Source organism: Salmo salar, chromosome 03, assembly GCF_965601325.2.
Source record: "Salmo salar chromosome 03, fSalSal1, whole genome shotgun sequence".
NCBI lineage: Eukaryota > Metazoa > Chordata > Actinopteri > Salmoniformes > Salmonidae > Salmo > Salmo salar.
The window spans coordinates 22,603,909-22,631,840 of NC_138293.1; the positions used below are offsets into that span (position 1 = coordinate 22,603,909).

General features: G+C 43.5%; 1 protein-coding gene across 1 annotated transcript; it reads left to right on the forward strand.

Annotated features, from left to right (window-relative positions):
* Positions 1 to 8,020: 8,020 nt before the first annotated feature.
* LOC106599488 (presequence protease, mitochondrial) lies at positions 8,021 to 27,858 on the forward strand. The gene is made up of 27 exons (XM_014190753.3): positions 8,021 to 8,239; positions 11,351 to 11,456; positions 11,628 to 11,734; positions 11,954 to 12,105; positions 12,245 to 12,359; positions 12,446 to 12,542; positions 12,694 to 12,854; positions 13,587 to 13,713; positions 14,002 to 14,090; positions 14,283 to 14,411; positions 14,617 to 14,730; positions 14,816 to 14,912; positions 16,055 to 16,189; positions 16,452 to 16,590; positions 19,302 to 19,418; positions 21,379 to 21,508; positions 21,870 to 21,990; positions 24,012 to 24,088; positions 24,264 to 24,429; positions 24,583 to 24,683; positions 24,788 to 24,908; positions 25,129 to 25,185; positions 25,472 to 25,584; positions 25,961 to 26,083; positions 26,450 to 26,595; positions 26,966 to 27,068; positions 27,256 to 27,858. The coding sequence occupies exons 1-27, from the start codon at positions 8,193 to 8,195 to the stop codon at positions 27,347 to 27,349; spliced, it is 3,084 nt and encodes a 1,027-aa protein (XP_014046228.1). The 5' UTR covers positions 8,021 to 8,192; the 3' UTR covers positions 27,350 to 27,858.
* The last annotated feature ends 74 nt before the right edge of the window (positions 27,859 to 27,932 follow it).

The window sequence follows — 27,932 nt, forward strand, 5'->3', positions numbered from 1 at the left end:
ATCTCAATCTCACAAGAGCTGTTCATTGTGCTCTTACAATCTGTCAGATTTCTATATAGTGCCACAGTTGGGTTTTTACTGCGTCCAAATGAAAGAGAACAGGACCCAGGGCCATTCGTCAGAGAGAGAAGCCATCTGAGGTCCATATGTGTTGAGAGGCTGCGGGAGGATATCTGTCCTGATAAATGTCACACTGAGATCAACTATAATATTTCAAACCAAACACATCATATAGAGAGAGAGCGCGCGAGAGAGATGCGTTCGGCTTGTGTGTGTGCACAGTGCAAGTAAGTGCATACTTGATAACCTAAAATGGTTGATTCTCTTCATTTATATAGTTGCGGGTGGGCTAGATGTGGCACAAACAGCTATAGCTCACAGGAAGACAATATCAGAATTCTGATCAATGCACTATACTGCGCAGATGCCTGAATGAAGATCTTGGAGTCTAGACAGCCCTGTCCTGCATAGCACTGGCCATAAAAGCAGACTGTGCTAGCCTAGGGAGCACACTGTTAAGCACACCAATGATTATTGGGCTCTAGGGTTGTGTTTGAAAATGCTGCACTACAGACACTGAATGTGATGCACTACTATGTATGCTTCTACATAGGGGGGCGACTTTGGTTTTAGAAATGGGGGGGAGTACATAAAGGAGTACACTTTTTTTTTTATCCAGTCAGATAAACACTCCAAACAGCCTCCCCGACCGCTCGGAGGCGTCCGCATGGTCCTAAAGCACACCGTTGCCTCATTCACATTCCATCACATTCCAATGATAAAACTGGGAGGGGGAAAATGCTATTTCAGAATGTGAGGGAATGTCCCCCCCATCCCCAGTGAAAGTTGCGCCCCTGCATCTACATAATCTTTAAAGGCCCACTTTTCTGAACAAGTTAAGCTTAATTTGTCAAGATTCAAAATATACAATCTGATCCCTCTACATACAACAACCTCTGTTGTACTGATACTGTGGTATTTCAATGGGATAACTCATGTGTAGTAGATGTCTTGCGTGTCAGAGGTCCTTGTATGATAAGCTATACTACTCACAGGGGTCCACTCGGCTCCTGGCAGTGGCTCCATGCCACCAGCTCAAGGTCTCCTCATGCTGATGGTGGAATAACTTCAGTTTGCTGTCAATGGAAATGCTCTGAATAACCCTGAGTGCATCCATCATGTCCATGCTTTACATTCAGACCTAGTGAATACAGTAGGGTATTATATCATTAGGGGCTGTGATGAAGAGTACTTTATTTTCTCCAAGAAATAAACTGAAATATTTGTAGTGTATGAGCAAATAGCCTAGTTTGTGACTTGAATTTGCATAAAGACACACACTTCAACATTACATACTGCAGAGATATTGTAAACAGTAAAGCAACAATTGAGCATGTGCTACAAAGTAACATGTTCTGCGTACTTCATTTTACAGAAACTGACCAAAATTGACTGAAATTGCTACATTGCAGTCACACGAATTGACAGACATGACCCTCTGCCTTCATCTGCTGGTAGAAAGAGCAACTTACAGCCAGACTGAGAAATGGGAAAAGAAGACTGTTTATCTAGCTACTTTCTCTGCTGGGAACATGACTGGAAAGTTTGCACAAAATGAACACTGAAAAATAGAAAGATAAGCTAAGTATTGACTATTGATTGAATACAGTGATTTTACATTTGTATTCATCTGTGCTCGCAGATATTTAAAAGTCTGGTACGGCAACTTTACTGCCGGTGACCGCAAGGCTCTACAGAGGGTGGTACGCTTAGCCAAACGCACCATTGGGTGCACACACTGCCTGCCCTCCAGGACACAGAGAACACCAGGTGTAGCAGGAATGCCAAGAACAATCATCAATGACCTCAGACACCCGAGCCATGGCCTGTTCTTCCTGATTTCATCACTCAGACGCGGGCAGTATAGGAGTATCATGGCAAAAACTGTCAGACTGGCCAATAGCTTCTACCCCCAGACCATCAGGCTGCTGAATAGCCACGACTAGCCCCCCCACCCCACATACATGTACTCTGCCCTCACCCAACAATGGTAATTTCATTATTGTTACAGTGTTAAATATGTATTATTATTTAATTCACTTCTCTTTTTGACCTGCACTGTTGGAGCTCAAGAATGTCACTGTACCCTGCAATTACATTTCTATCCTGTGCATTGACTTTCCACTAGTTACCACAAACACAAAGTCACAATTGTCTCTATCATAAAACTAAATGAAAACATAATGTTGCTTTTTTGTCTTAATTTAAAACCTGTTTGGGATAGGGGGCAGTATTTTGACGGCCGGATAAAAAACATACCCGATTTAATCTGGTTACTACTCCTGCCCAGAAATTAGAATATGCGTATAATTAGTCAATTTGGATAGAAACCACTCTAAAGTTTCTAAAACTGTTTGAATGGTGTCTGTGAGTATAACAGAACTCATATGGCAGGCCAAAACCTGAGAAGATTCCATACAGGAAGTGCCCTGTCTGACAATTTGTTGTCCTTCTGTTGCATCTCTATCGAAAATACAGCATCTGTGCTGTAACGTGACATTTTCTAAGGCTTCCATTGGCTCTCTAAAGCCGCCAGAAAGTGGAATGGGGTGTCTGCTGTCTCTGGGTGAAGAACAGCAGGAGAATTTGTAAGTGGTCAGCCTGGGGACAGTGACACTGGAGATGCGCGTTCACGAAACTACTCCATTTTTTTCTTTCAGCCTTTGAATGAATACAATGTTGCCCGGTTAGAATATTATCCTTATTTACGAGAAAAATAGCATAAAAATTGATTTTAAACAGCGTTTGACATGCTTCAAAGTACGGTAATGGAATATTTTGAACATTTTTGTCACGAAATGCGCTCGCGCGTCACCCTTCGGACAGTGACCTTAACGCATGAACAAAACTGAGCTATTTGAATATAACTATGGATTATTTGGAACCAAAACAACATTTGTTGTTGAAGTAGAAGTCCTGGGAGTGCATTCTGACGAAGAACAGCAAAGGTAATCCAATTTTTCTAATAGTAATTCTGAGTTTAGTGAGCCCCAAACTTGGTGGGTGTCAAAATAGCTAGCCGTGATGGCCGAGCTATGTACTCAGAATATTGCAAAATGTGCTTTCGCCGAAAAGCTATTTTAAAATCTGACACCGTGATTGAATAAAGGAGTTCTGTATCTATACTTCTTAAAATAATTGTTGTGTATTTTGTCAACGTTTATCATGAGTAATTTAGTAAATTCACCGGAAGTTTTCAGTGGGTATGCTAGTTCTCAACATCACATGCTAATGTAAAAAGATGGGTTTTGATATAAGTATGAACTTAACATACTTAGTAAGAATATCTAGTTAACAGAAGAAAAGAAAGAGAAAATCAGGACAGAAGAAAAAGGATATCAAAGTGAAACAGTTCTCTAAAGACACAAGAGACAATAATACAAGAAACAACACTTCTGTAGCTTGTCAACTATGTGTCTGTCTATCCCTGTTCTCTCCTCTCTGCACAGGCCATACAAACGCTTCACACCGCGTGGCCGCTGCCACTCTAACCTGGTGGTCCCAGCGCGCACGACCCACGTGGAGTTCCAGGTCTCCGGCAGCCTCTGGAACTGCCGGTCTGCAGCCAACAAGGCTGAGTTCATCTCAGCCTATGCTACCCTCCAGTCCCTAGACTTCCTGGCGCTGACGGAAACATGGATTACCACAGATAACACTGCTACTCCTACTGCTCTCTCTTCGTCTGCCCACGTGTTCTCGCATACCCCTAGAGCATCGAGCCAGCGGGGTGGTGGCACTGGAATCCTCATCTCTCCCAAGTGGACATTCTCTCTTTCTCCCCTGACCCATCTGTCTATCTCCTCATTTGAATTCCATGCTGTCACAGTTACCAGCCCTTTCAAGCTTAACATCCTTATCATTTATCGCCCTCCAGGTTCCCTTGGAGAGTTCATCAATGAGCTTGACGCCTTGATAAGTTCCTTTCCTGAGGATGGCTCACCTCTCACAGTTCTGGGTGACTTTAACCTCCCCACGTCTACCTTTGACTCATTCCTCTCTGCCTCCTTCTTTCCACTCCTCTCCTCTTTTGACCTCACCCTCTCACCTCCCCCCCCTACTCACAAGGCAGGCAATACACTTGACCTCATCTTTACTAGATGCTGTTCTTCCACTAATCTCATTGCAACTCCCCTCCAAATCTCCGACCACTACCTTGTATCCTTTTCCCTCTTGCTCTCATCCAACACTTCTCACTCTGCCCCTACTCGGATGGTATTGCGCCGTCCCAACCTTCGCTCTCTCTCTCCCGCTACTCTCTCCTCTTCCATCCTATCATCTCTTCCCTCTGCTCAAACCTTCTCCAACCTATCTCCTGATTCTGCCTCTTCAACCCTCCTCTCCTCCCTTTCTGCATCCTTTGATTTTCTCTGTCCCCTATCCTCCAGGCCGGCTCGGTCCTCCCCTCCTGCTCCGTGGCTCGACGACTCACTACGAGCTCACAGAACAGGGCTCCGGGCAGCTGAGCGGAAATGGAGGAAAACTCGCCTCCCTGCGGACCTGGCATCCTTTCACTCCCTCCTCTCTACATTCTCCTCTTCTGTCTCTGCTGCTAAAGCCACTTTCTACCACTCTAAATTCCAAGCATCTGCCTCTAACCCTAGGAAGCTCTTTGCTACCTTCTCCTCCCTCCTGAATCCTCCTCCCCCTCCCCCCCCCCCTCCCTCTCTGCGGATGACTTCGTCAACCATTTTGAAAAGAAGGTTGACGATATCCGATCCTCGTTTGCTAAGTCAAACGACACCGCTGGTCCTGCTCACACTGCCCTACCCTGTGCTTTGACCTCTTTCTCCCCTCTCTCTCCAGATGAAATCTCGCGTCTTGTGACGGCCGGCCGCCCAACAACCTGCCCACTTGACCCTATCCCCTCCTCTCTTCTCCAGACCATTTCCGGAGACCCCCCCTTCCTCACCTCGCTCATCAACTCATCCTTGACCGCTGGCTACGTCCCTTCCGTCTTCAAGAGAGCGAGAGTTGCACCCCTTCTGAAAAAACCTACACTCGATCCCTCCGATGTCAACAACTACAGACCAGTATCCCTTCTTTCTTTTCTCTCCAAAACTCTTGAACGTGCCGTCCTTGGCCAGCTCTCCTGCTATCTCTCTCAGAATGACCTTCTTGATCCTAATCAGTCAGGTTTCAAGACTGGGCATTCAACTGAGACTGCTCTTCTCTGTGTCACGGAGGCTCTCCGCACTGCTAATGCTAACTCTCTCTCCTCTGCTCTCATCCTTCTAGACCTATCTGCTGCCTTTGATACTGTGAACCATCAGATCCTCCTCTCCACCCTCTCCGAGTTGGGCATCTCCGGCGCGGCCCACGCTTGGATTGCGTCCTACCTGACAGGTCGCTCATACCCGGTGGCGTGGCGAGAATCTGTCTCCGCACCATGCGCTCTCACCACTGGTGTCCCCCAGGGCTCTGTTCTAGGCCCTCTCCTATTCTCGCTATACACCAAGTCACTTGGCTCTGTCATATCCTCACATGGTCTCTCCTATCATTGCTATGCAGACGACACACAATTAATCTTCTCCTTTCCCCCTTCTGATAACCAGGCGGCGAATCGCATCTCTGCATGTCTGTCAGACATATCAGTGTGGATGACGGATCACCAGCTCAAGCTGAACCTCGGCAAGACGGAGCTGCTCTTCCTCCCGGGGAAGGACTGCCCGTTCCATGATCTCGCCATCACGGTTGACAACTCCCTTGTGTCCTCCTCCCAGAGTGCTAAGAACCTTGGCGTGATCCTGGACAACACCCTGTCGTTCTCCACTAACATCAAGGCGGTGACCCGATCCTGTAGGTTCATGCTCTACAACATTCGCAGAGTACGACCCTGCCTCACACAGGAAGCGGCGCAGGTCCTAATCCAGGCACTTGTCATCTCCCGTCTGGATTACTGCAACTCGCTGTTGGCTGGGCTCCCTGCCTGTGCCATTAAACCCCTACAACTCATCCAGAACGCCGCAGCCCGTCTGGTGTTCAACCTTCCCAAGTTCTCTCACGTCACCCCGCTCCTCCGCTCTCTCCACTGGCTTCCAGTTGAAGCTCGCATCCGCTACAAGACCATGGTGATTGCCTACGGAGCTGTGAAGGGAACGGCACCTCCATACCTTCAGGCTCTGATCAGGCCCTACACCCAAACAAGGGCACTGCGTTCATCCACCTCTGGCCTGCTGGCCCCCCTATCTCTGAGGAAGCACAGTTCCCGCTCAGCCCAGTCAAAACTGTTCGCTGCTCAGGCACCCCAATGGTGGCGCCCCCCGACGCCAGGACAGCGGAGTCAATCACCACCTTCCGGAGACACCTGAAACCCCACCTCTTTAAGGAATACCTAGGATAGGATAAAGTAATCCTTCTAACCCCCCCCCCCCCCCTTAAAAGATTTAGATGCACTATTGTAAAGTGGTTGTTCCACTGGATATCATAAGGTGAATGCACCAATTTGTAAGTCGCTCTGGATAAGAGCGTCTGCTAAATGACTTAAATGTAAATGTAAATGTAAACTTGATTGAACAAAACATGCATGTATTGTATAACATAATGTCCTAGGAGTGTCATCTGATGAAGATCATCAAAGGTTAGTGCTGCATTTAGCTGTGGTTTTGGTTTTTGTGACATATCTGCTTGCTTTGAAAATGGCTGTGATTATTTTTGGCTGGGTACTCTCCTGACATAATCTAATGTTTTGCTTTCGCTGTAAAGCCTTTTTGAAATCGAACAATGTGGTTAGATTAACGAGAGTCTTGTCTTTAAAATGGTGTAAAATAGTCATATGTTTGAGAAATTGAAGTTATAGCATTTTTGAGGTATTTGTATTTCGCGCCACGCTCTACCATTGGATATTGGTGAGGCGACAGGTTGGTTAGGCATAAGGTTAGCAGTATGGTTAACCTTACGTCTAAAATCAGATATTAAGAAGAGAAATTGTATAAATAGGCGAGGTTTATTACTTTGTGGCTGTGGTAACTAGTGACGACCCTGTGCATGTGACTAAAACAATCTAATATAGAGAGGACGAGGTAAAGAGGCCCAACTCGGCGAAAAATCTGTCTCCCTCCAGCCCATCAAGGAAGGACTTTTTGTTTGGAGTGTCGAATTTGGTCAACAATATAATAATGTCTTATTTGCTAAATGAGGTTTATTTGATTGAATCGAAGTTTCGTAATGCTTAGGTTGTTACGAGTGTGACATCTCCACAACTTTGAGAAAAAAAAACTTTATATCTGATTGTCTTGAGACGGCCATGAATGAGGCTAGTATCAAAGTCCCTCTGTCTACCTTGAAAACAGGTGGCTGACGTCAACAACTCTCATGGAATATTTAAATATATATTAAAAATAATGCGATGTATCCACCAATCCAGAGAAAGAATAGACGCGATCTAGAAATCCTGCCGTGTGGATTTGTGGACAACGACTACCCATAGTTTGGGTGGAGAGAAAAGTATCTTGACAGTACATCCACAATCTTTGTTTAATCATCTAATTCATTTTAGGAACGTGTTCCTGTGTTGCGCGTATATTATCTGTTGTGCCCATGAAAACTGCGACAACGACTCGTCTTAATCACATTTTGTTGCAACAAATTAAAACGGGTGAAATAATAAGAACAGTCATCACATTTGCGAGTATTAATCACAAACTCCACAATTAAACACTCCCGCGTCACAACGACGCCATCTTGGTCCATGTTTTGCCCTTCGAAAACTTCCCGACGTCTTGGATGTGTAATAATCGTCATAGCACGTTTACCCAATCGTATTTGGTGTTATTACCAGTTTAGCCAATATAAAATGAGATTGTACAACACTAAAAGGAATAGTCCGCTAGCTCTAAATAGCAAACCGCAGCTTGTGTAGATCTATAAACAGCATGAACCCACTCATACCTATAACAGTGAATGACTTGGCCCATTGCGTGAAATGGTTTGTCTGTAATCTGCGCAGATGCCACGTTAACATGTTCACTTCAATTTCAATGTGTCAACTACCTACAGCATGAGAGGATATGGATGTGCAGCTAACCAAATCGTGCTGAAGTTATGATAGTAAAGCTGTTCAGTGTATAGTATTCTGATATGCACGTGCATGGATAAATACCAATTAGATATATTGTCGCTAAATTAAGGAAATAATGTTTAGGCAGAATAAAACAGTTCTCCAGAAACTTCGAAATCTAAGGTGAGTATACATTAGCTAGCCGGCTAGCCCTTGATCATGACTCAGTTACATCACATTGCACATAACCGTTGGATCTTTATGAGTAAATCTCACGGCCGGCACCAGAACAAATCCGTTGAACGGGCATTTGATTTCCATAGGGTGGATGTTTTTTTACGGGACCTTCTATGTGGATATAGGCTATAACCTGGTGGGGGAAAAACGCACAGTTGAAGTCGGAAATTTACTAACACCTTAGCCAAACACATTTAAACTCAGTTTTTCACAATTCCTGACATTTAATCCTAGTAAAAATGTCCTGTCTTAGGTCAGTTAGGATCACCACTTTATTTTAAGTGAAATGTCAGAATAATAGGAGAGAGAATGATTTATTTATTTCAGCTTTTCTTTATTTCATCACATTCCCAGTGGGTCAGAGGTTTACATTCACTCAATTCGTAGTTGGTAGCATGGCCTTTAAATTGTTTAACTTGGGTCAAACGTTTTGGGTAGCCTTCCACAAGCTTCCCATAATAAGTTGAGTGAATTTTGACCCATTCCTCCTGACAGAGCTGGTGGAACTGAGTCAGGTTTGTCGGCCTCCTTGCTCACACATGCTTTTTCTGTTCTGCCCACAAATATTCTATAGGATTGAGGTCAGGGCTTTGTGATGGCCACTCCAATACCTTGACTTTGTCCTTAAGCCATTTTTCCACAACTTTGGAAGTATGCTTGGGGTCATTGTCCATTTGGAAGACCCATTTGCGACCAAGCTTTAACTTCCTGACTGATGTCTTAAGATGTTGCTTCAATATATCCACATCATTTTCTTCCCTCATGATGCCATCTCTTTTGTGAAGTGCACCAGTCCCTCCTGCAGCAAAGCACCCCCACAACATGATGCTGCCACCCCTGTCCTTCACGGTTGGGATGGTGTTCTTCGGCTTGCAAGCGTCCCTCTTTTTCCTCTAAACATAATGATGGTCATTATGGCCAAACAGTTCTATTTTTGTTTCATCAGACCAGAGGACATTTCTCCAAAAAGTACGATCTTTGTCCCCATGTGCAGTTGCAAACCGTAGTCTGACTTTATGGCGGTTTTGGAGCAGTGGCTTCTCCTTGCTGAGCGGCCTTTCAGGTTATGTCGATATAGGACTTGTTTTACTGTGGATATAGATACTTTTGTACCTGTTTCCTCCAGCATCTTCACAAGGTTCTTTGCTGTTGTTCTGGGATTGATTTGCACTTTTCGCACCAAAGTACATTCATCTCTAGGAGACAGAACACGTCTCCTTCCTGAGCGGTATGACGGCTCTGTGGTACCATGGTGTTTATACTTGTGTACTATTGTTTGTACAGATGAACGTGGTACCTTCAGGCATTTTGAAATTGCTCCCAAGGATGAACCAGACTTGTGGAGGTCTACAATTTTTTTTTCTGAGGTCTTGGCTGATTTCTTTTGATTTTCCCATGATGTGAAGCAAAGAGGCACTGAGTTTGAAGGTAGGCCTTGAAATACATCCACAGGTACACCTTCAATTGACTCAAATGATGTCAATTAGCCTATCAGAAGCTTCTAAAGCCATGACATCATTTTCTGGAATTTTCCAAGCTGTTTAAAGGCACAGTCAACTTAGTGTATGTAAACTTCTGACCCACTGGAATTGTGATACAGTGAATTATAAGTGAAATTATCTCTCTGTAAACAATTGTTGGGAAAATTACTTGTCATGCGCAAAGTAGATGTCCTAACTGACTTGCCAAAACTATAGTTTGTTGACAAGAATTTTGTGGCGTGGTTGAAAAATGAGTTTTAATGACTGCAACCTAAGTGTATGTAAACTTCCGACTTCAACTGTATATGGGTGATTCTGCAACTACGGGCACTTGTATGTCCTCGGGGTCAATTTTTTAAAATAATTTGTATGTTAAATTCATACTACAATCACCCCATATTTTTTTAACACATCTATCAAGTATTTTATCTACTTTTCAGTTGCATTTTTACCTACATTTCACTGTTTTGCCCTTGTCCCTGACCCAGACTTTTGAGCTTCTACTATGTTTTTCTATGAGAAAACATTAATAATTACACATATGTTTTCTACTAGAGAAAGAGTCAATTAAATAAAATCTATATCAATATTTATTGTGAGTATGCCCTTTATATTGTTATTTACACAAAATATATCTGTCCTTTGGTAATGGTGTAATTTCCACCACTGAGGGCAAGTTCCTCATTTAATATAGTTTTGTCAAGAGCATGTTAATTTAGTTACCATGGAAAATGGCTGCAGTAGGCAGTTGTTCCAGATGTGATGTCCAGAAGTTGAAGAAAAATCTAGGTAAATATTGCTTGTGTAGAGAATAATTTTTTTGTCAGTCATTTCCAAGCAGTCTATGATTCTTTAATTTGTGGTATAATTTTGAAAAAAATTGTATATTTTATGTATTTATTGTAAACTACAGTACCTGTCAAAAGTTTGGACACACCTACTCATTCAAGGGTTTTTCTTTATTTTTACTATTTTCTATCAAAACTATGAAATAACACGTATGGAATCACGTAGTTACTACCTCTACAGGATCGAGCTAACTTAGGCTAATGTGATTAGCATGAAGTAGTAAGTCACAGGAACATTTCCCAGGACATAGACATATCTAATATTGGCAGAAGCTTAAATTCTTCTTAATCTAACTCACTGTCCAGTTTACAGTAGCTATTACAGTGAAAGAATGCCATGCTATTGTTTAAGGAGAGTGCACAGTTATGAACTTGAAAATGTATTAATAAACCAATTAGGCATATTTGGTCAGTCTTGATACAACATTTTGAACAGAAATGCAATGGTTCATTGGATCAGTCTAAAACTTTGCACATACACTGCCGCCATCTAGTGGCTAAAATCTAAATGGCGCCTGGGCTGGCATAATCACATTATGGCCTTTTCTTGCATTTCAAAGATGTTGGTACAAAAAAACGTGTTTTTTTTCTTTGTGTTATCTTTTACCAGATCTAATGTGTTACATTCTCCTACATGAATTTAGCATTTCCACAAACTTCAAAGTGTTTCCTTTCAAATGGTATCAGCTGATGCAAGCCAGCAATGTTCTCTCTCTTGGCAAATCCAGTTTCCAGGGGCAGAATCCTTCATGGAGGTTTAGGAGCACCCCAGCAACAGAGCGGGCATTGCAGTACCAGGCAGGGCAGAAGATCCATGGCTTCACAGTTAAGGAGGTAAAATGCCAGGCCAAAAACTAAAATGTGAATCCCTTTGGGTCAATAGGATTGGAAAACGCTGACCCACAACAAGAATAAAATCACGATTCTGATAAATTCACAAACTTCTAGTCAAGGTTTAGCATAAAGTCAGGATAAATGTGATCTTATCTTCCTGTGTTTCTGCAGGTGGTTGCTGTTCCTGACCTGTTCCTTACAGCTGTCAAACTGACCCATGACAACACAGGCGCCCAGTATCTACACGCAGCTAGAGATGACAAAAACAATCTCTTTAGGTAATAATCCCACATTTGTGGAAGTATGCTTTATTTGGCTAAGTTTGTATGTTAAAATGGAACCTCGTCCCCAGACTCAATTGCTTCCCTGATAGAGAGCCAGCTGGTTGAAGAGATTAGATCAAAGTAAATGTTCTAGTTTAGTAACAAAATACTTATTCTAAGCCAGTGCTTTTTCTAATGACAGTGTTTCCATCTCTTGTCGTAACACCTCTGCAGTGTTCAGCTCAGGACGACCCCAATGGACAACACAGGGGTCCCACACATCCTGGAACACACAGTGTTGTGTGGCTCAGAGAAGTACCCCTGCAGAGACCCCTTTTTCAAGATGCTCAACAGATCCCTCTCCACCTTCATGAACGCATTCACAGGTAGGTGTGTGTGTGTGTGTGTGTGTGTGTGTGTGTGTGTGTGTGTGTGTGTGTGTGTGTGTGTGTGTGTGTGTGTGTGTGTGTGTGTGTGTGTGCGCACGTGCAAGGTGTCTGTAATGTTATTGTTTTTTATTCACAGCTAGTGATTTCACTATGTATCCATTCTCCACACAAAACGGGAAAGACTTCCAGAATCTCCTCTCCGTGTATCTGGATGCAGTGTTTTTCCCTTGTCTACGAGAACTTGATTTTTGGTAAGTGTGGTGTTTAAATAGATGCCTCTTTAATCAAAATCAGTGACATCAGAAGTCTGCATTCCTATCCTTGTGTTTTGTTAAAGGCAGGAGGGATGGAGACTGGAGAATGAAAACCCTACAGATCCTACTTCCCCTTTGGTCTTCAAAGGAGTTGTCTTCAATGAAATGAAGGGCGCTTTTGTGGGTTACTTCTTTCCAAACTATTTATTTAGAGATTTGTTATTAGATTTATTGTGATTAATTTGTGAGAATTACAGAATCATTTTGTCAGGAGATGGACAAATAGAAGTCACATTGGAATTTTACATTTCCTCTCTGTATGTGATTTCAGTCAGACAACGAGAGGGTTTATGCCCAGCACCTGCAGAACAAGCTGTATCCTAACCACACATATGGTGTGGTGTCTGGAGGGGAACCCCTGGCCATCCCTGACCTCTCCTGGGAACAACTGAAGCACTTCCACGCTACACACTATCACCCCAGCAATGCAAGGTATAGTAAACTGTGACATGCACAATACACCACCACCACCATGCTTCAATACTAGCTACTGCTCATTGTGATATACCATGACCTGTACAGGACATGGTGACATGCACAATACACCACCACCACCACCATGCTTCAACACTAGCTACTGCTCATTGTGATATACCATGACCTGTACAGTACACTGTGACATGCACAATACACCACCATGCTTCAACACTAGCTACTGCTCATTGTGATATACCATGACCTGTACAGTACACTGTGACATGCACAATACACCACCACCACCATGCTTCAACACTAGCTACTGCTCATTGTGATATACGATGACCTGTACAGTACACTGTGACATGCACAATACACCACCATGCTTCAACACTAGCTACTGCTCATTGTGATATACCATGACCTGTACAGTACACTGTGACATGCACAATACACCACCACCACCATGCTTCAACACTAGCTACTGCTCATTGTGATACACCATGACCTGTACAGTACACAGTGACATGCACAATACACCACCACCACCATGCTTCAACACTAGCTACTGCTCATTGTGATACACCATGACCTGTACAGTACACTGTCACACATTACCACATTGGTATGGCACAACACACTGTCACACACCTCAATATTATATACTCGGTATAGTAGCACTGTGTCTTGTCACACAACTCTGTTGGGCCTTGGCAGTACCATGGTTTCCCCTTTTCTTCTCCTCAGGTTCTTCACCTACGGGGATCTGCCCTTGGAGCAGCACCTGAAACAGATCCAGGAGGAGGCGCTGTCCAAGTTTGAGCGCACTGAGCCTGACACTGCTGTCCCTAACCAACCCCACTGGGACAGGCCTGTGAGTCTGCCCATTCAGTAGCACTGTAGCTCAGTCAGTACCTGCTGTCAGATATTAGTTTATTCATCAGCTCCCAGATATTACAAATCTATGCACTCCACTTGAGCAACTTTGGCAAGGTCTATGGTTTGGAAGTTTGAATTCATTTCACCCTAATGCTTATTTGAATGATCTTGACAAGGTCCTGTTTGATGATGTTTTAATGTCCGTTTTTTTATGTGTGACGCCAAAGACATTTCCACATTTGTGTGGACAGAAGTGTTTCTAATTGTAATGGTTTTTCCACAGAGAGAGGACCATGTGACCTGCAGTCCCGATGCTATGGCTCCTGATGCAGCCAAACAGAACACGCTGTGTATGAGCTACCTGCTAGGAGAGTACGTAATACTGAGCTACTGCAACACTATCACTTGTTTCTCTAAAATTGTTTCTGGGATAGTATACATTGATGTGTTTTTGAAGTGATTTTAACCTCAATTGTTGCATGTCGTGATTTCCATATGCATTTTGGTCATTAAATGAGTAAGCGATGCAGTAGTGGTCTCATTCAGGTGTCCTTCTCTCTGCAGCATCACAGATACATTTGAGGGCTTCACCCTGAGCCTGCTGTCCTCTCTGATGATCTCTGGACCCAACTCTCCCTTCTACAAGACCCTCATAGAACCCAAGATAGGAACAGACTTCTCCTCTGTCGTAGGGTGGGTTAACCTCTTTGGAGGCGGATTTAGAAGCAAATGAACATTGATAAAACACTTTAAAAAGACATAGAAAGTCCCAGAATACAGGCACTTTATCTAAATGAAGTTTAAGAACTTGTGAGGTATACATTGGCATAGCTCTTTGAAATGTTGATATATACTGAACAGTAAAATTCTTTATTTACCAGTATCTGTTATTTTCCAGCTATGATGGGAGCACCAAAGAGGCATCATTCAGCATAGGCTTGCAAGGAATGGCTGAAGAAGACACTGAGAAAGTCAAGCAAATCATTGTCCAAACCATTGATGAGATCATTGCGTAAGTATACTGCTGATGTGTTATGTACAGTAACACTATCATCACAATAATGTAATCTAACTGTACTTCTCTCCTAATGATGCAGTAATGGATTTGAGGAGGAGAGGATAGAGGCCCTGCTTCATAAGATTGAGATCCAGATGAAACATCAGTCTACCAGCTTCGGGTTGTCACTGGCCTCAGTGAGTACAAGGCCACAGTTTGTCTGGTGTCTCCACTGTGATGTTTTAACCATGAACATGTTATGGTTTTCCATACACACACACTCTAAGCAGAGGTGAAATGTGAAGGGAATTGAATTGTATATAAAGACAGACTCAAGAATATAAACATACCATAGTGATTGTCCTAGGAGCAGCATCTCCTGTATAAAGTATGACCATATTAACCCTCTGGTAAGTTTACTATTCCATTAGTCAGCACCTCTCTAACTATACTGAACAAAAATATAAACACAACATGTAAAGTGTTGGTCCCATGTTTCATGAGTTGAAATAAAAGATCCCAGAAATGTTCCAAATGCACAAAAAGCTTATTTCTCTAAAATGTTGTGTAGAAATTTGTTTATATCCCTGTTAGAGAGCATTTCCCCTTTGCCAAGATAATCCATCCACCTGACAGGTGTGGCATATCAAGAAGCTGATTAAACAGCATGATCATTACACAGGTGCACCTTGTGCTGGGGACAATAAAAGGCCACTGTAAAATGTGCCGTTTTGTCACAAAACACAATGCCACAGATGTCTCAAGTTTTGAGGGAGCATGCAATTGGTATGCTGACTGCAGGAGTGTCCACCAGAGCTGTTGCCAGAGAATTGAATGTCCATTTCTCAATATGGCAGTACATCCAACCGGCCTCACAACCGCAGACCACATGTAACCACTTCACCCCAGGACCTTCACATCTGGCTTCTTCACCTGCAGGATCGTCTGAGACCAGCCTCCTGGACAGCTGATGAAACTGAGGAGTATTTCTGTCTGTAATAAAGCCCTTTTGCGGGGATATACTAATTCTGATTGGATGGGCTCCCCAGTGGGTGGGCTGCAGCCCTGCCCAGTCATGTGAGATCCATATAATAGGATCTAATGAATTTATTTCAATTGACTGATTTCCTTATATGAAATGTAACTAAGTAAAATCGTTGAAATTGTATTGGTGTTCAGTATATTTTGGGTGCGTGTCGTCAAATCATGCTTTATACTTGTCTCTGCAGAACATACAGTAGCTTCCTGCTGGAACTACGATGGACACAAACACACACCAAGGTGCTGCTCATTAAATGAGTATGACCTTTTTCCCTGTGTGTTGTCTCTCTGCTAACAGTACATAGCTTCCTGTTGGAACCATGATGGAGACCCAGTCCAGCTGCTGAAGATCAGCGACAGTGTGGCCCAGTTCAGACAAGCCCTGAAGGACAACCCTCGCTTCCTCCAGGAGAAAGTCCTACACTACTTCAAGGTGAGAGACCAGACAGGAGAAATGAGTTGTTGAGTTTCTTTCAGTATACATAGCATCTAAATCTGAATAGCCTATGTAACAGGAAATTGTAATGGGATAAAGCAGTCTAATCAAGAAAGTTGATGTCATCATGCAGGGGTCATAGACCAGGGGGTTGTTGAAAGAAGAAAATGACATCAGTTTAATCATGTCACTGAGTCGGAGACTGTTCAGTGTTATGGTAATGTCATGTCACATTAGCATCTTGTTTGTGCCCATGCAGGACAACACTCACAGGCTGACTCTGTCTATGAGTCCTGATGAGGCGTACCTGGAGAAACAGGTCAAAGCAGAGGAGGAGAAACTCCAGAAGAAGGTACAGGCTCTGTCTGAGAGTGACAAGAAAGACATCTATGAGAAAGGTAAGTTATACGCCAACACCAATAGACGGGTTGCCTGACACCATCACGAAAAAGATGCGTGCTCATCGATGGGGCAGAAGGTTGTGGGTTATGAATGTGAACAGTCAGATGGCTAGCAACAATGACAAGAAGCTGCCATTTGGCTCGTTTCAGCTAGTTGTCTCTTGTTCTTGATACTACACTACGTCACCAAAAGTATGTGGACACCAGTTCGTCGAGCATCTCATTCCAAAATCATGGGCATTAATATGGAGTTGGTCCCCCTTTGGTGCTATAACAGCCTCCACTTTTCCACTAGATGTTGGAACATTGATGCGGGGACTTGCTTCCATTCAGCAACGAGCATTAGTGAGGTCAGGCACTGATTTTGGGCAATTAGGCCTGGTTTTACAGTCAGCGTTCCAATTCATCCCAAAGGTGTTCTATGGGGATCAAATCAAATTTTATTGGTCACATACACTTGCTTAGCAGATGTTATTGCGAGTGCAGCAAAATGCTTGTGCTTCTAGTTCTGACAGTGCAGTAATATCTAACATGTAGTCTAACTATTCCACAACAACTACCTAATACACACAAATCTAAGTAAAGGAATGGAATAAGAATATGTACATATAAATATATGGATGAGCAATGACAGAGCGGCATAGGCAAGATGCAATAGATGGTATAAAAGACAGTATATACATATGAGATGAGTGATGCAAGATATGTAAACATTATTAAAGTAGCATTATTAAAGTGACTAGTGATCCATTTATTAAGTGGCCAATGATTTCAAGTCTCTATGTAGGCAGCAGCCTCACTGTGTTAGTGATGGCTTGGGATAGAAGCTGTTATTCAGTCTCTCGGTCCCAGCTTTGATGCACCTGTACTGACCTCGCCTTCTGGATGTTAACGGGGTGAACAGGCAGTGGCTCGGGTGGTTGTTATCCTTGATGATCCTTCCTGTGATATCGGGTGCTGTAGGTGTCCTGGAGGGCAGGTAGTTTGCCCCCGGTGATGCGTTGTGCAGACCCCACTACCCTCTGGAGAGCCTTGCAGTTGTGGGTGGTGTAGTTGCCGTACCAGGCGGTGATACAGCCCGAAAGGATACTCTCAATTGTGCATCTGTAAAGGTTTGTGAGGGTTTTAGGTGACAAGCCACATTTCTTCAGCCTCCTGAGGTTGAAGAGGTGCTGTTGCACCATCTTCACCACGCTGTCTGTGTGGGTGGACCATTTCAGTTTGTCCGTGACATGTACGCAGAGGAACTTAAAACGTTCCACCTTCTCCACTAGTGTCCCGTGGATAGGCAAGGTGCTCCCTCTGCTGTTTCCTGAAGTCCACAATCATGTCCTTTGTTTTGTTGACTACTGTTCAGTCATGTGGTCAGGTGCCACAAAGAAAAATTACATTTGGAACTTGGTCAGGGATCTGTGCAGGCCAGTCAAGTTCTTCCACACCGATCTCAACAAACCATTTCTGTATGGACCTCGCTTTGTGCACAGGGGCATTGTCATGTTGAAACAGGAAAGGGCCTTCTCCAAACTGTTGCCACAAAGTTGGAAGCACAGAATTGTCTAGAATGTCATTGTATGCTGTAGCGTTAAGATTTCCCTTCACTGGAATTAAGGGGCCTAGTCTGAACCATGAAAAACAGCCCCAAGCCATTATTCCTCCTCCACGAAACTTTACAGTTGGCGCATAGTATTTGGGCAGGTAGCGTTCTTCTGGCATCCACCAAACCCAAATTCATTTGTCGGACCGCCTGATGGTGAAGCGTGATTCATCACTCCAGAGAACGTGTTTCCACTGCTCCGGAGTCCAATGGCGGCGAGCTTTACACCACTCCAGCCGACGCTTGGCATTGCGCATGTTGATCTTAGGCTTGTGTGCGGCTGCTCGGCCATGGAAACCCATTTCATGAAGCTCCCGACGAACAGTTCTTGTGCTGACGTTGCTTCCAGAGGCAGTTTGGAACTTGGTAGTGAGTGTTGCAACTGAGGACAGATGATTTTTACGTGCTTCAGCACTCGGCGGTCCCATTCTATGAGCATGTGTGGCCTACCACTTCGCGGCTGAGCCGTTGTTGCTCCTAGACGTTTCCACTTCACAATAACAGCACTTACAGTTGACCGGGACAGCTCTAGCAGAGCAGAAATTTGACAAACTGACTTGCTGGAAAGGTGGCATCCTATGACAGTGCCACATTGTAAGTCACTGAGCTCTTCATTAAGGCCATTTTATTTTCCAATGTTTGTCTATGGGGATTGCATGGCTGTGTGCTCGATTTTATACACCTGTCAGCAACAGGTGTGGCTGAAATAGCTGAATGCACTAATTTGAAGGGGTGTCCACATACTTTTGTATATATAGTGTAGGTCTTGTTTTGAGGGGTTTTGATTGATGTCATATCTATGCTAATAGGGCTAAAATGTGCTAGCTAGCTAACCAATATTTGTAACGATGTATTTGAGAGGCAACAAGTGCTCATTGTGCAAATGTATTTATGTTTTCAATACACATTTGGAGACCAAATATAATTCACTTTTTCAATAATCCTTGTTTTGCCCCAAAGTTGGGCACTCATTGGTTTTGTTGCTGAACAACCCACCTGTCTATTGAGGAGAATGGAGAATACTCATTCACTTCAATATGAAAACTTTATAAACCATTCATGATCATAACGTTTTTCAGTATTTTTGTACTAATTTATATGACTTTCTATTCAGGTCTTGAGCTGCTATCGGTTCAGAGCAAGATCCAGGATGCCTCATGTCTCCCTGCCCTGAAAGTGTCTGACATTGAGCCAACGATAGCAGTCACACCTATAGAGATGGGCACTGCAGGTACAGTACTTACTGTAGTACACGCTGACGCTACACTCTAGTTACTCTAGGTTCCGAGATTACACTCTAATACAGTGTTTCCCATCTCCTGTCCTCCAGTATCCCCCGACACTACATTTCCTCCTGCCCTCCTGTCCTCCAGTATCCCCCAACACTACATCTCCTCCTGCTCTCCTGTCCTCCAGTATCCCCCAACACTACATCTCCTCCTGCCCTCCTGTCCTCCAGTATCCCCCGACACTACATCTCCTCCTGCCCTCCTGTCCACCAGTACCCCCGACACTACATCCCCTCCTGTCCTCCAGTACCCCCCGACACTGCATGTCCTCCAGTACCCCCGACACTGCATGTCCTCCAGTACCCCCGACACTGCATGTCCTCCAGTACCCCCGACACTGCATGTCCTCCAGTACCCCCGACACTGCATGTCCTCCAGTACCCCCGACACTGCATGTCCTCCAGTACCCCCGACACTGCATGTCCTCCAGTACCCCCGACACTGCATGTCCTCCAGTACCCCCGACACTGCATGTCCTCCAGTACCCCCGACACTACATGTCCTCCAGTACCCCCGACACTACATGTCCTCCAGTTCTCCCGACACTACATGTCCTCCAGTACCCCCGACACTACATGTCCTCCAGTACCCCCGACACTACATGTCCTCCAGTTCTCCCGACACTACATGTCCTCCAGTACCCCCGACACTACATCTCCTCCTGTCCTCCAGTACCCCCGACACTGCATCTCCTCCTGTCCTCCAGTACCCCCGACACTGCATCTCCTCCAGTACCCCCGACACTACATGTCCTCCAGTACCCCCGACACTACATGTCCTCCAGTACCCCCGACACTACATGTCCTCCAGTACCCCCGACACTACATCTACGTCGTTCTGCCCCTGAACAAGGCAGTTAACCCACTGTTCCTAGGCTGTCATTGAAAATAAGAATTTGTTCTTAACTGACTTGCCGTTAAATAAAGGTTAAAAAAATTCAGGCCAGAATTCAATCTTGCTTTCATCAGACCCGAGAATGTTGTTTTTCATGTTCTGAGAGTCCTTTAGGTACCTTTTGGCAAACTTCAAATGGGCTGTCATGTGCCTTTTACAGAAGAGTGGCTTCCGTCTGGCCACTATAATAAAGGCCTGATTGGTGGAGTGCTTCAGAGATGGTTGTCCTTCTCGAAGGTTCTCCCATCTCCACAGAGGAACTCTGGAGCCCTGTCAGGTTGACCATTGGGTTCTTGGTCACCTCCCTGACCAAAGCCCTTCTTCTCCAATTGCTCAGTTTGGCCGAGGCGGCCAGCTCTAGGAAGAGTCTTGGTGGTTCCAAACTTCTTCCATTTAAGAATGATGGAGACCACTGTGTTCTTGGGGACCTTCAATGCAGCAGAAATGTTTTGGTACCCTTCCCCAGATCTGTGCCTCGACACAATCCTGTCTCAGAGTGCTACAGACAATTATTTATACCTCATAGCTTGGTTTTTCCTCTGACATGCACTGTCAACTGTGGGACATTATATAGACAGGTGTGTGCCTTTCCCAAATCATATCCAATCAATTAAACTGACCACAGGTGGACTCCAATCAAGTTTTAGAAACATCTCAAGGATGATCAATGGAAACAGGATGCACCTGAGTGCAATTTCGAGTCTCATAGCAGAGGGTCTAAATACTTATGTAAATAAGGTATTTCTGTTTATTATTAATGAATTTGAAAAAATGTCTAAAAACCTGTTTTCACTTTGTCATTATGGATATTGTGAGGGAAAAAAATAATTTAATACATTTTAGAATACGGCTGTAGCTTGACAAAATGTAGATATGTTTTGATGTACAATTTCCAAGTATTGGTAGACTGGCAAATAAACTGGTCCACACGTCAAGACAGAAATTCTTGGTCTCATGGTTTTGTCTCCCTCTGACATTTGTCCTGTTCTACTCTCTTCACCCCACTAGGAGGCGTCCCAGTGCAGTACTGTGAGCAGCCAACCAATGGGATGGTCTACTTCAGGGCTATGTGTAGTCTCAACACCCTCCCTGAAGACCTCAAACTATACGTGCCCCTCTTCTGCAGTGTCATCACCAAGTGAGTCCAGACCCCATAGAATATGACCCATCATTTGTGTATTGTCTAGAAGGCATAGCTCGTGTGGTTTGGTTTCATAAACATGTGTTGAAGGTAATGGACTTAGTTGCAATTGTGATGAGTATTGAGTTTTTGTCTTGAGAATGTGTGTCCGACTGGGTTACTGAGGTGATTGTGAGAAGGCGTGCTGAGTCGGTCCAGGTTGAGCTACCAGTATGTAGTATTTGTGATCAGTTAATGATGGCCGTGTGAATTGTGATCAGGTAATGGAGGTGTGTGCTATTTTAGGATGGGGTGTAAGGTGTGATTGATGAAGAGTATGTGTGAGATGAGAGATGCTAATGGGAGTGTGTGTTACCAGGATGGGCTGTGGAGGGCTGGACTACAGGCAGCAGGCCCAGCAGATGGAGCTGAAGACAGGAGGCATGTCCATCTCCACATCAGTCAACCCTGACTACTCTAACGTGGATATGTATGAACAGGTCAGTCCTAGGGCTGGGACATATATCAGATTCATTCAAATGTATTTTTTTGCGTGATATTCCAAATGCCTGTATCACAAGAATCAAGGTTTTGATATTTTCCGTTTTTTATGAGCGTCTCCTTCGCTCCTTCTGTGCTGTGTGCACCTTCCCATTTACACCAGAGATGTGTATATAATGACGAGATGCACGTCTCCGCCCTAACAATGGGAGACGTTGTCCCAAAAGCTACAAGCGTAGGTCCAAAATAAGCCCATACAAACGCATTGGCCTTACTTTGGACAGATTTTATCGAGAGCGAAACCTTTCGCTTCGCCTCTTCTATGGTTTACACACCAAGCCCCTCCCCCTGCCGCTCACGCCAACAAAGTTGAGAGATCACATCGTCTTCTCTGACATGCGGTTTCAACTCGCTTTTCCATTTGAGGTTTGGTCCAACATAATCAGTCATATGAACACCAAAACACATTGAGACATTATTTTACATTGATACATTATTTAAACTTTTCTAACGACACCCTTTTTATGTCTCAACTACTCAAATTGCGCACAGAGCAGACACTACACAAACGAGAGTATCAATGAACATTGATTCTGTCAAATGAATGCTCAGTTTGTCGCGTGCGGCTTTGGGCTACCACGTACTGCTAGCAGCGTTTTAGCCAAAGTCTTTTATATTATCTGTCTAGTCTGTGTTTTAGAAATGTGCAATAAGCATTCAATTTAATTATATGAGGAATTGGCAACTCGTTCTCAATCTGAGAAATAAGGTAGTGCACTTGAGTTCAACATGTGAACAAAGTGGACAGGCTAACATGCTGTTCAAACAGTTGGAGACAGACTGAAGGGTGTGTTCATAGCAATTCAACTGTTCAACCTTGTTAACTAGCAAATAGATCCAAGTTGGCTAAACTTGAAATGTAAAGTTTAGCTGGCTACTTACTAGCACGTGGATTTGAGAGATTGTTGATGAGACCTGTGTTCATTTTCTGTAGCCTAATGCCTGCTACAAGAGTTGAGTCATTATTAGTGAATTTGCATTATGCATGGTTATAGTTACATTTGTAACAAAAAGGGCATTTTCATAGACAGACTTGAAAGCTAGATGAGTGAATATTCCAAAAAAAAGCAGGTTAAACTATACTGAACAAAAATATAAACGCAACATGCAACAATTTCAAAGATTTTACTGAGTTAGTTCATGTAAGGAAATCAGTCAATTGAAATAAATTCATTAGGCCCTAATCTATGGATTCCACATGACTGGGCAGGGGGGCAGCCATGGGTGGGCCTTGGAGGGTACAGGCCCACCCACTTGGCAGCCAGGCCCACCCACTCGGGAGCTAGGCCCAGCCAATCAGAATGAGTTTTCCCCGCAGGTGAAAAAGCCGGATTTAGAGGTCCTGGGCTGGCGTGGTTACACGTGAGCTGCGGTTGTGAGGCCGGTTGGACGTACTGCCAAATTCTCTAAAACGGAATTGGGGGCAGCCTGTTGTTGGTAGAGAAATGAACATTCAATTCTCTGGCAACAGCTCGGGTGGACATTCTTGCAGTCAGCTTGCCAATCTCACGCACCCTCAAAACTTGAGACATCTGTGGAATTATGTTGAACTGCACATTTTAAAGTGGCCTTTTTTGTGCACAAACTTTGAGAGAAGCTTTTTGTAGATATGGAACATTTCTGGGATTTTGTATTTAAGCTCATGAAACATGGGAACAACCATTTACATGTTGCCTTTATTATTTTCAGTGTATTTTGATAAAATAATGACATTATTAGTGGGTCTTGTTGTCTGGGTATAAATTCACAAGCCCTGAATTCATTAGATTATTGCTGACTGTTTGAAATGCAGTGTATTTGACCTTTAATTGTACAACAATGCTTATTTAGAGAAAACAAAAAAACCAGTCCCCAGCCAGTCAGTCAGTCAGTCATAATAAAGTATAATGTATACCTATACGCAAGTATAACACAATTAGCTATAAGAAAGAGCCTTGTTCATTCACAGTCTGATTCACAGGGAGTCCTCCTCTCATCTTCCTGTCTGGAGAGGAATCTTCCTGATATGTTTCACCTGTGGAGTGACATATTCAACAGGTAGGCTCGCATGTCCATCAGAATAATACCATGGCACGTAATCCATCTATGGTCGCATGGTCACTAATAAACCACATGTCCGTTGTTTTTTTTTTTAATGACTCATTTGATTGATATTATTTAAGCCCTTCTCTCTCTGTGCTCTGACCTTTTGAACCTTTAACTTGACCCACAGCCCGCACTTTGATGATGAGGAGCGTCTGCGTGTGCTGGTCATGATGTCGGCTCAGGAACTAGCCAATGGGATCTCTTACTCTGGTCACATGTACGCCATGACGAGGGCGGCTCGCAGCCTGACCCCAACAGGAGAATTACAGGAGACCTTCGGAGGGATGGAGCAGGTGCGAGGGGGGAGGACAATGAGGGTTTGGAAGCAAAGAAAAATCTGTATGTTGAAGGACAAGGGTTATTGTAACATCTGAATGAGAATATAATGCACTTCTGTACACTCAAATGAAATACATCTCAGTTTTCTTGTGTATCTTCAATATCAGGTCAAGTTTATGAAACGGATTGCGGAGATGCCAGACCTCACCCAAGTTCTGCGGACACTTCCTAGAATAAAGAGACACATTCTCAACCCACTGAACATGAGGTGGGTATAGTCTTTACACATGACAGCTACTTCAAGATTTTACTATAATTTCTCTATTTTGACTTGAGGGTAAAGTATATCACAACTTCTCGTTGTTTGGACAGATGTGCAGTCAACGCAACGCCTCAGAAAATGTCTGATGCCGCTGGACAGGTGGATAACTTCATGTCTAACGTTGCTTCCAATAAGAAGGATCGCAAACCCGTCCGGTCCGATATCACTGAGGTATGAATTTGTCAAACTATCTTAGTACTGTACTGAGACTGCACTGTAACAAAGTGAAATAAATACTTGGGATATGTCCCCAATGGCAGCCTATTCTCTACATAGTGCACTACTTTTGACCATGGCTCATAGGAAGTGCACTATGTAGGGAATAGGGTCCCATTTGGGACGCAACCTGAATCTTGCTGTGAGTTGACAGGTGTTCTTTTAATCCTAACAGAGACCTCTTGACCCACTGGCAGCTCCTGGATCTGGCCCAAGTAGAAAACTAATCACTGTGCGTACCGCCTCCACTTTTAAACTAGACCTATGTATCAAGCATCTCAGTAGGAATACTGATTGAGGATCAGTTTTTCCTTTTAGATCGCAATGAATAAGATTACATGTTTGACAGGGGGACCTGATCCTAGATCAGCACTCCTACTCTGAGACACTTGATCCATACGGCCTCTGAACATTAGTTTGTCTTCCTTTCATTATTGTTGAGTAACACTTTTATCATTGGTTTCTGACCTTATTCTACCATTGAGCTAATGTAAGCGTGTTTGATCATCACCCCACAGGAGCCCAACTTCAAGCCCTGTCAGATGAAGACATTTTTCCCAATGCCCTTCCCAATCAACTTTGTCAGCGAGTGTATCCGCACCGTGCCCTTCACCCATGAGGACTATGCGAGGTGACTGTCTTAAAGGGATAGTTTGGGATTTTGGCAATGAAACCCTTTATCTACTTCCCTAGAGTCCGATGAACTCATGGATACCATTTTTATGTCTCTGCGTTAAGTTTGAAGGAAGTTGCTAACTAGCATTAGCGCAAATGCTAGCTGTTCCTGTAGATCCATGTTCATATTTACTAGGGTTGCAAAAAACGTACTTTCCCCAAATTCACTGATATTCCAGAAATCTGGTTTGGATATTCCTGGAATCAGGAGGGAATAAGCACAAAATCCAGAATCCTCCAACCAGGATTTCTGGAAAACTTAGGATATTTCTGAAAGTTACAAATGTTGTAACCCCGTATTTACCCATGTTCGTCCCCTCTCTCTCCCTCAGCCTGAATATCCTGTCCCGCATGATGACTGCTAAGTACCTGCACGGAGAGATCAGAGAGAAGGGTGGGGCCTATGGTGGAGGGGCCAGGGTGGGAGGAGGACTATTCACCTTCTATTCATACAGGTGTGTAGTGTATTAATGTACTGTAAAACGACAGGATTATACTGTAATTAAACAGGTTTTAACAGTAGTCATACAGATTAAGACATGACAAAGCTGCAGAAAGACATGTTGCGGAAAATCTCCAAAACTAGAACTTTTCAGGAAATTGAAGAAACTCCAATGTTTTACCATTGAACATACAATCACAAAACTTCACAAGCCATTTTGAATACATTTTCTTGATCCTAGAGTCATGAAATGTTCAGAGTACATTAAGGGGAGTTACACATTTTAATTAATGTACTGTTTGAATACATGTATTAGATCACTTCTTGGCATATTTCATTAGCTTTAACCCATTGCTCCATGTCCCTGTGTTGATTTCAGAGACCCCAACTCAGTGCAGACTCTGTCAACCTTCCGTAAGAGTGTGGACTGGGTCAGATCAGGACAATTTACCCAGCAGGACATCGACGAGGCCAAGCTGTCCGTGTTCTCAGCCGTGGACTCCCCCGTCGCCCCCTCCAATAAAGGTGAACAGAGGATGTGTCCCAAATGGCACCCTATTCCCTATATGGTGCTACTTTTGACCGGAGCCCTGCAGGATGCTACCAGAGCCCAAATGCCAGCTCTAAACCTCTTCACCTGACATTTAACATGCTGTTATTTTATGTCCTGTTAAGTTTTACTGTACTAACTTGTTATTATAACACATGTATAATATGAGGACAGCTCTACAAAGAGAGGCATTTACTTAGAGGTTGTCCCTTACCAGGGTCTCACTTTGGAAAGAAACATGACTGTCTTCTAAATGACATGTTATAAATGGATCATTATAAAAGATGAAAAAGACCAAGTGTCAATCCTTGTCTTGACATGTGATATCACATTATCATGTTGCAGGTATGGGCCGTTTCCTGAGTGGAATCACAGATGAGTTGAAACAGGCCCACAGAGAGAGACTCTTCGCTGTCACAGACAAGAGCATGGTCGATGTGGCTGGCAGGTAATGTGGTTTTTGGTTGAATATTATTTCAGGTGTAGTTGAATCGGTTTCTTGTGCTCCAACTCCTGTTTACCATGAATTAGTCCTTTTTGGAAGTTTATTGAGCATGCCCTATTATTGAACTTTGAATGGAAGTGAATATGAAGAGAATGGCCATTTTAATATTTTGTGTCCATGTTTTACACAGGTACCTTGGCATTGGACAGAGGACATGTGGAGTTGCTATTCTTGGTCCTGAGAATGACACCATCAAGAAAGATCCGTCATGGGTGGTAAAATAACAGGACATCAGGGAAAATGATCCACATGTATCTTCTCCAATGAAGAGACTTCAGATGCACTGTGTTTGATGGTAAACATCAGTGGTACTTGATTGTCCTAAAAAACTGGACTGTTGCTACAGTGTTATAATATACATTTATTATTGAATTAACCAGACAGTTGCTTTGGTTTTTGATGTTGTTACGGCTCTGTGTTACACAAAGTTTAATATTCCATTGAGGTATGTGTGTAAAGCTATTTTGTAGGCAAACTGAATGCGCACAACAGTAAACCGATAATCTCATAGATAACCTCACCTGAATACCATATTCATAATGTATCAAATATAACAACGTTCATTTCATTCAATACGTCAGAATTTCTTTATGGCATAGAACCCTACCTCTGGCTTCAGAATGTGTACAAGTATGTACACCGATGGCTTCTCTTTACTGAAATATTGTATTTCTATAGAGTGCATATGTATACGAAAATATGACCATTAAATGATCATGATGTTGTAATACAATGTGTTATTATCTAATCTTGAACTCGTACCTTCCGTACCAGACACAATGCTACATGCAGCTTTATCCTGTGAGA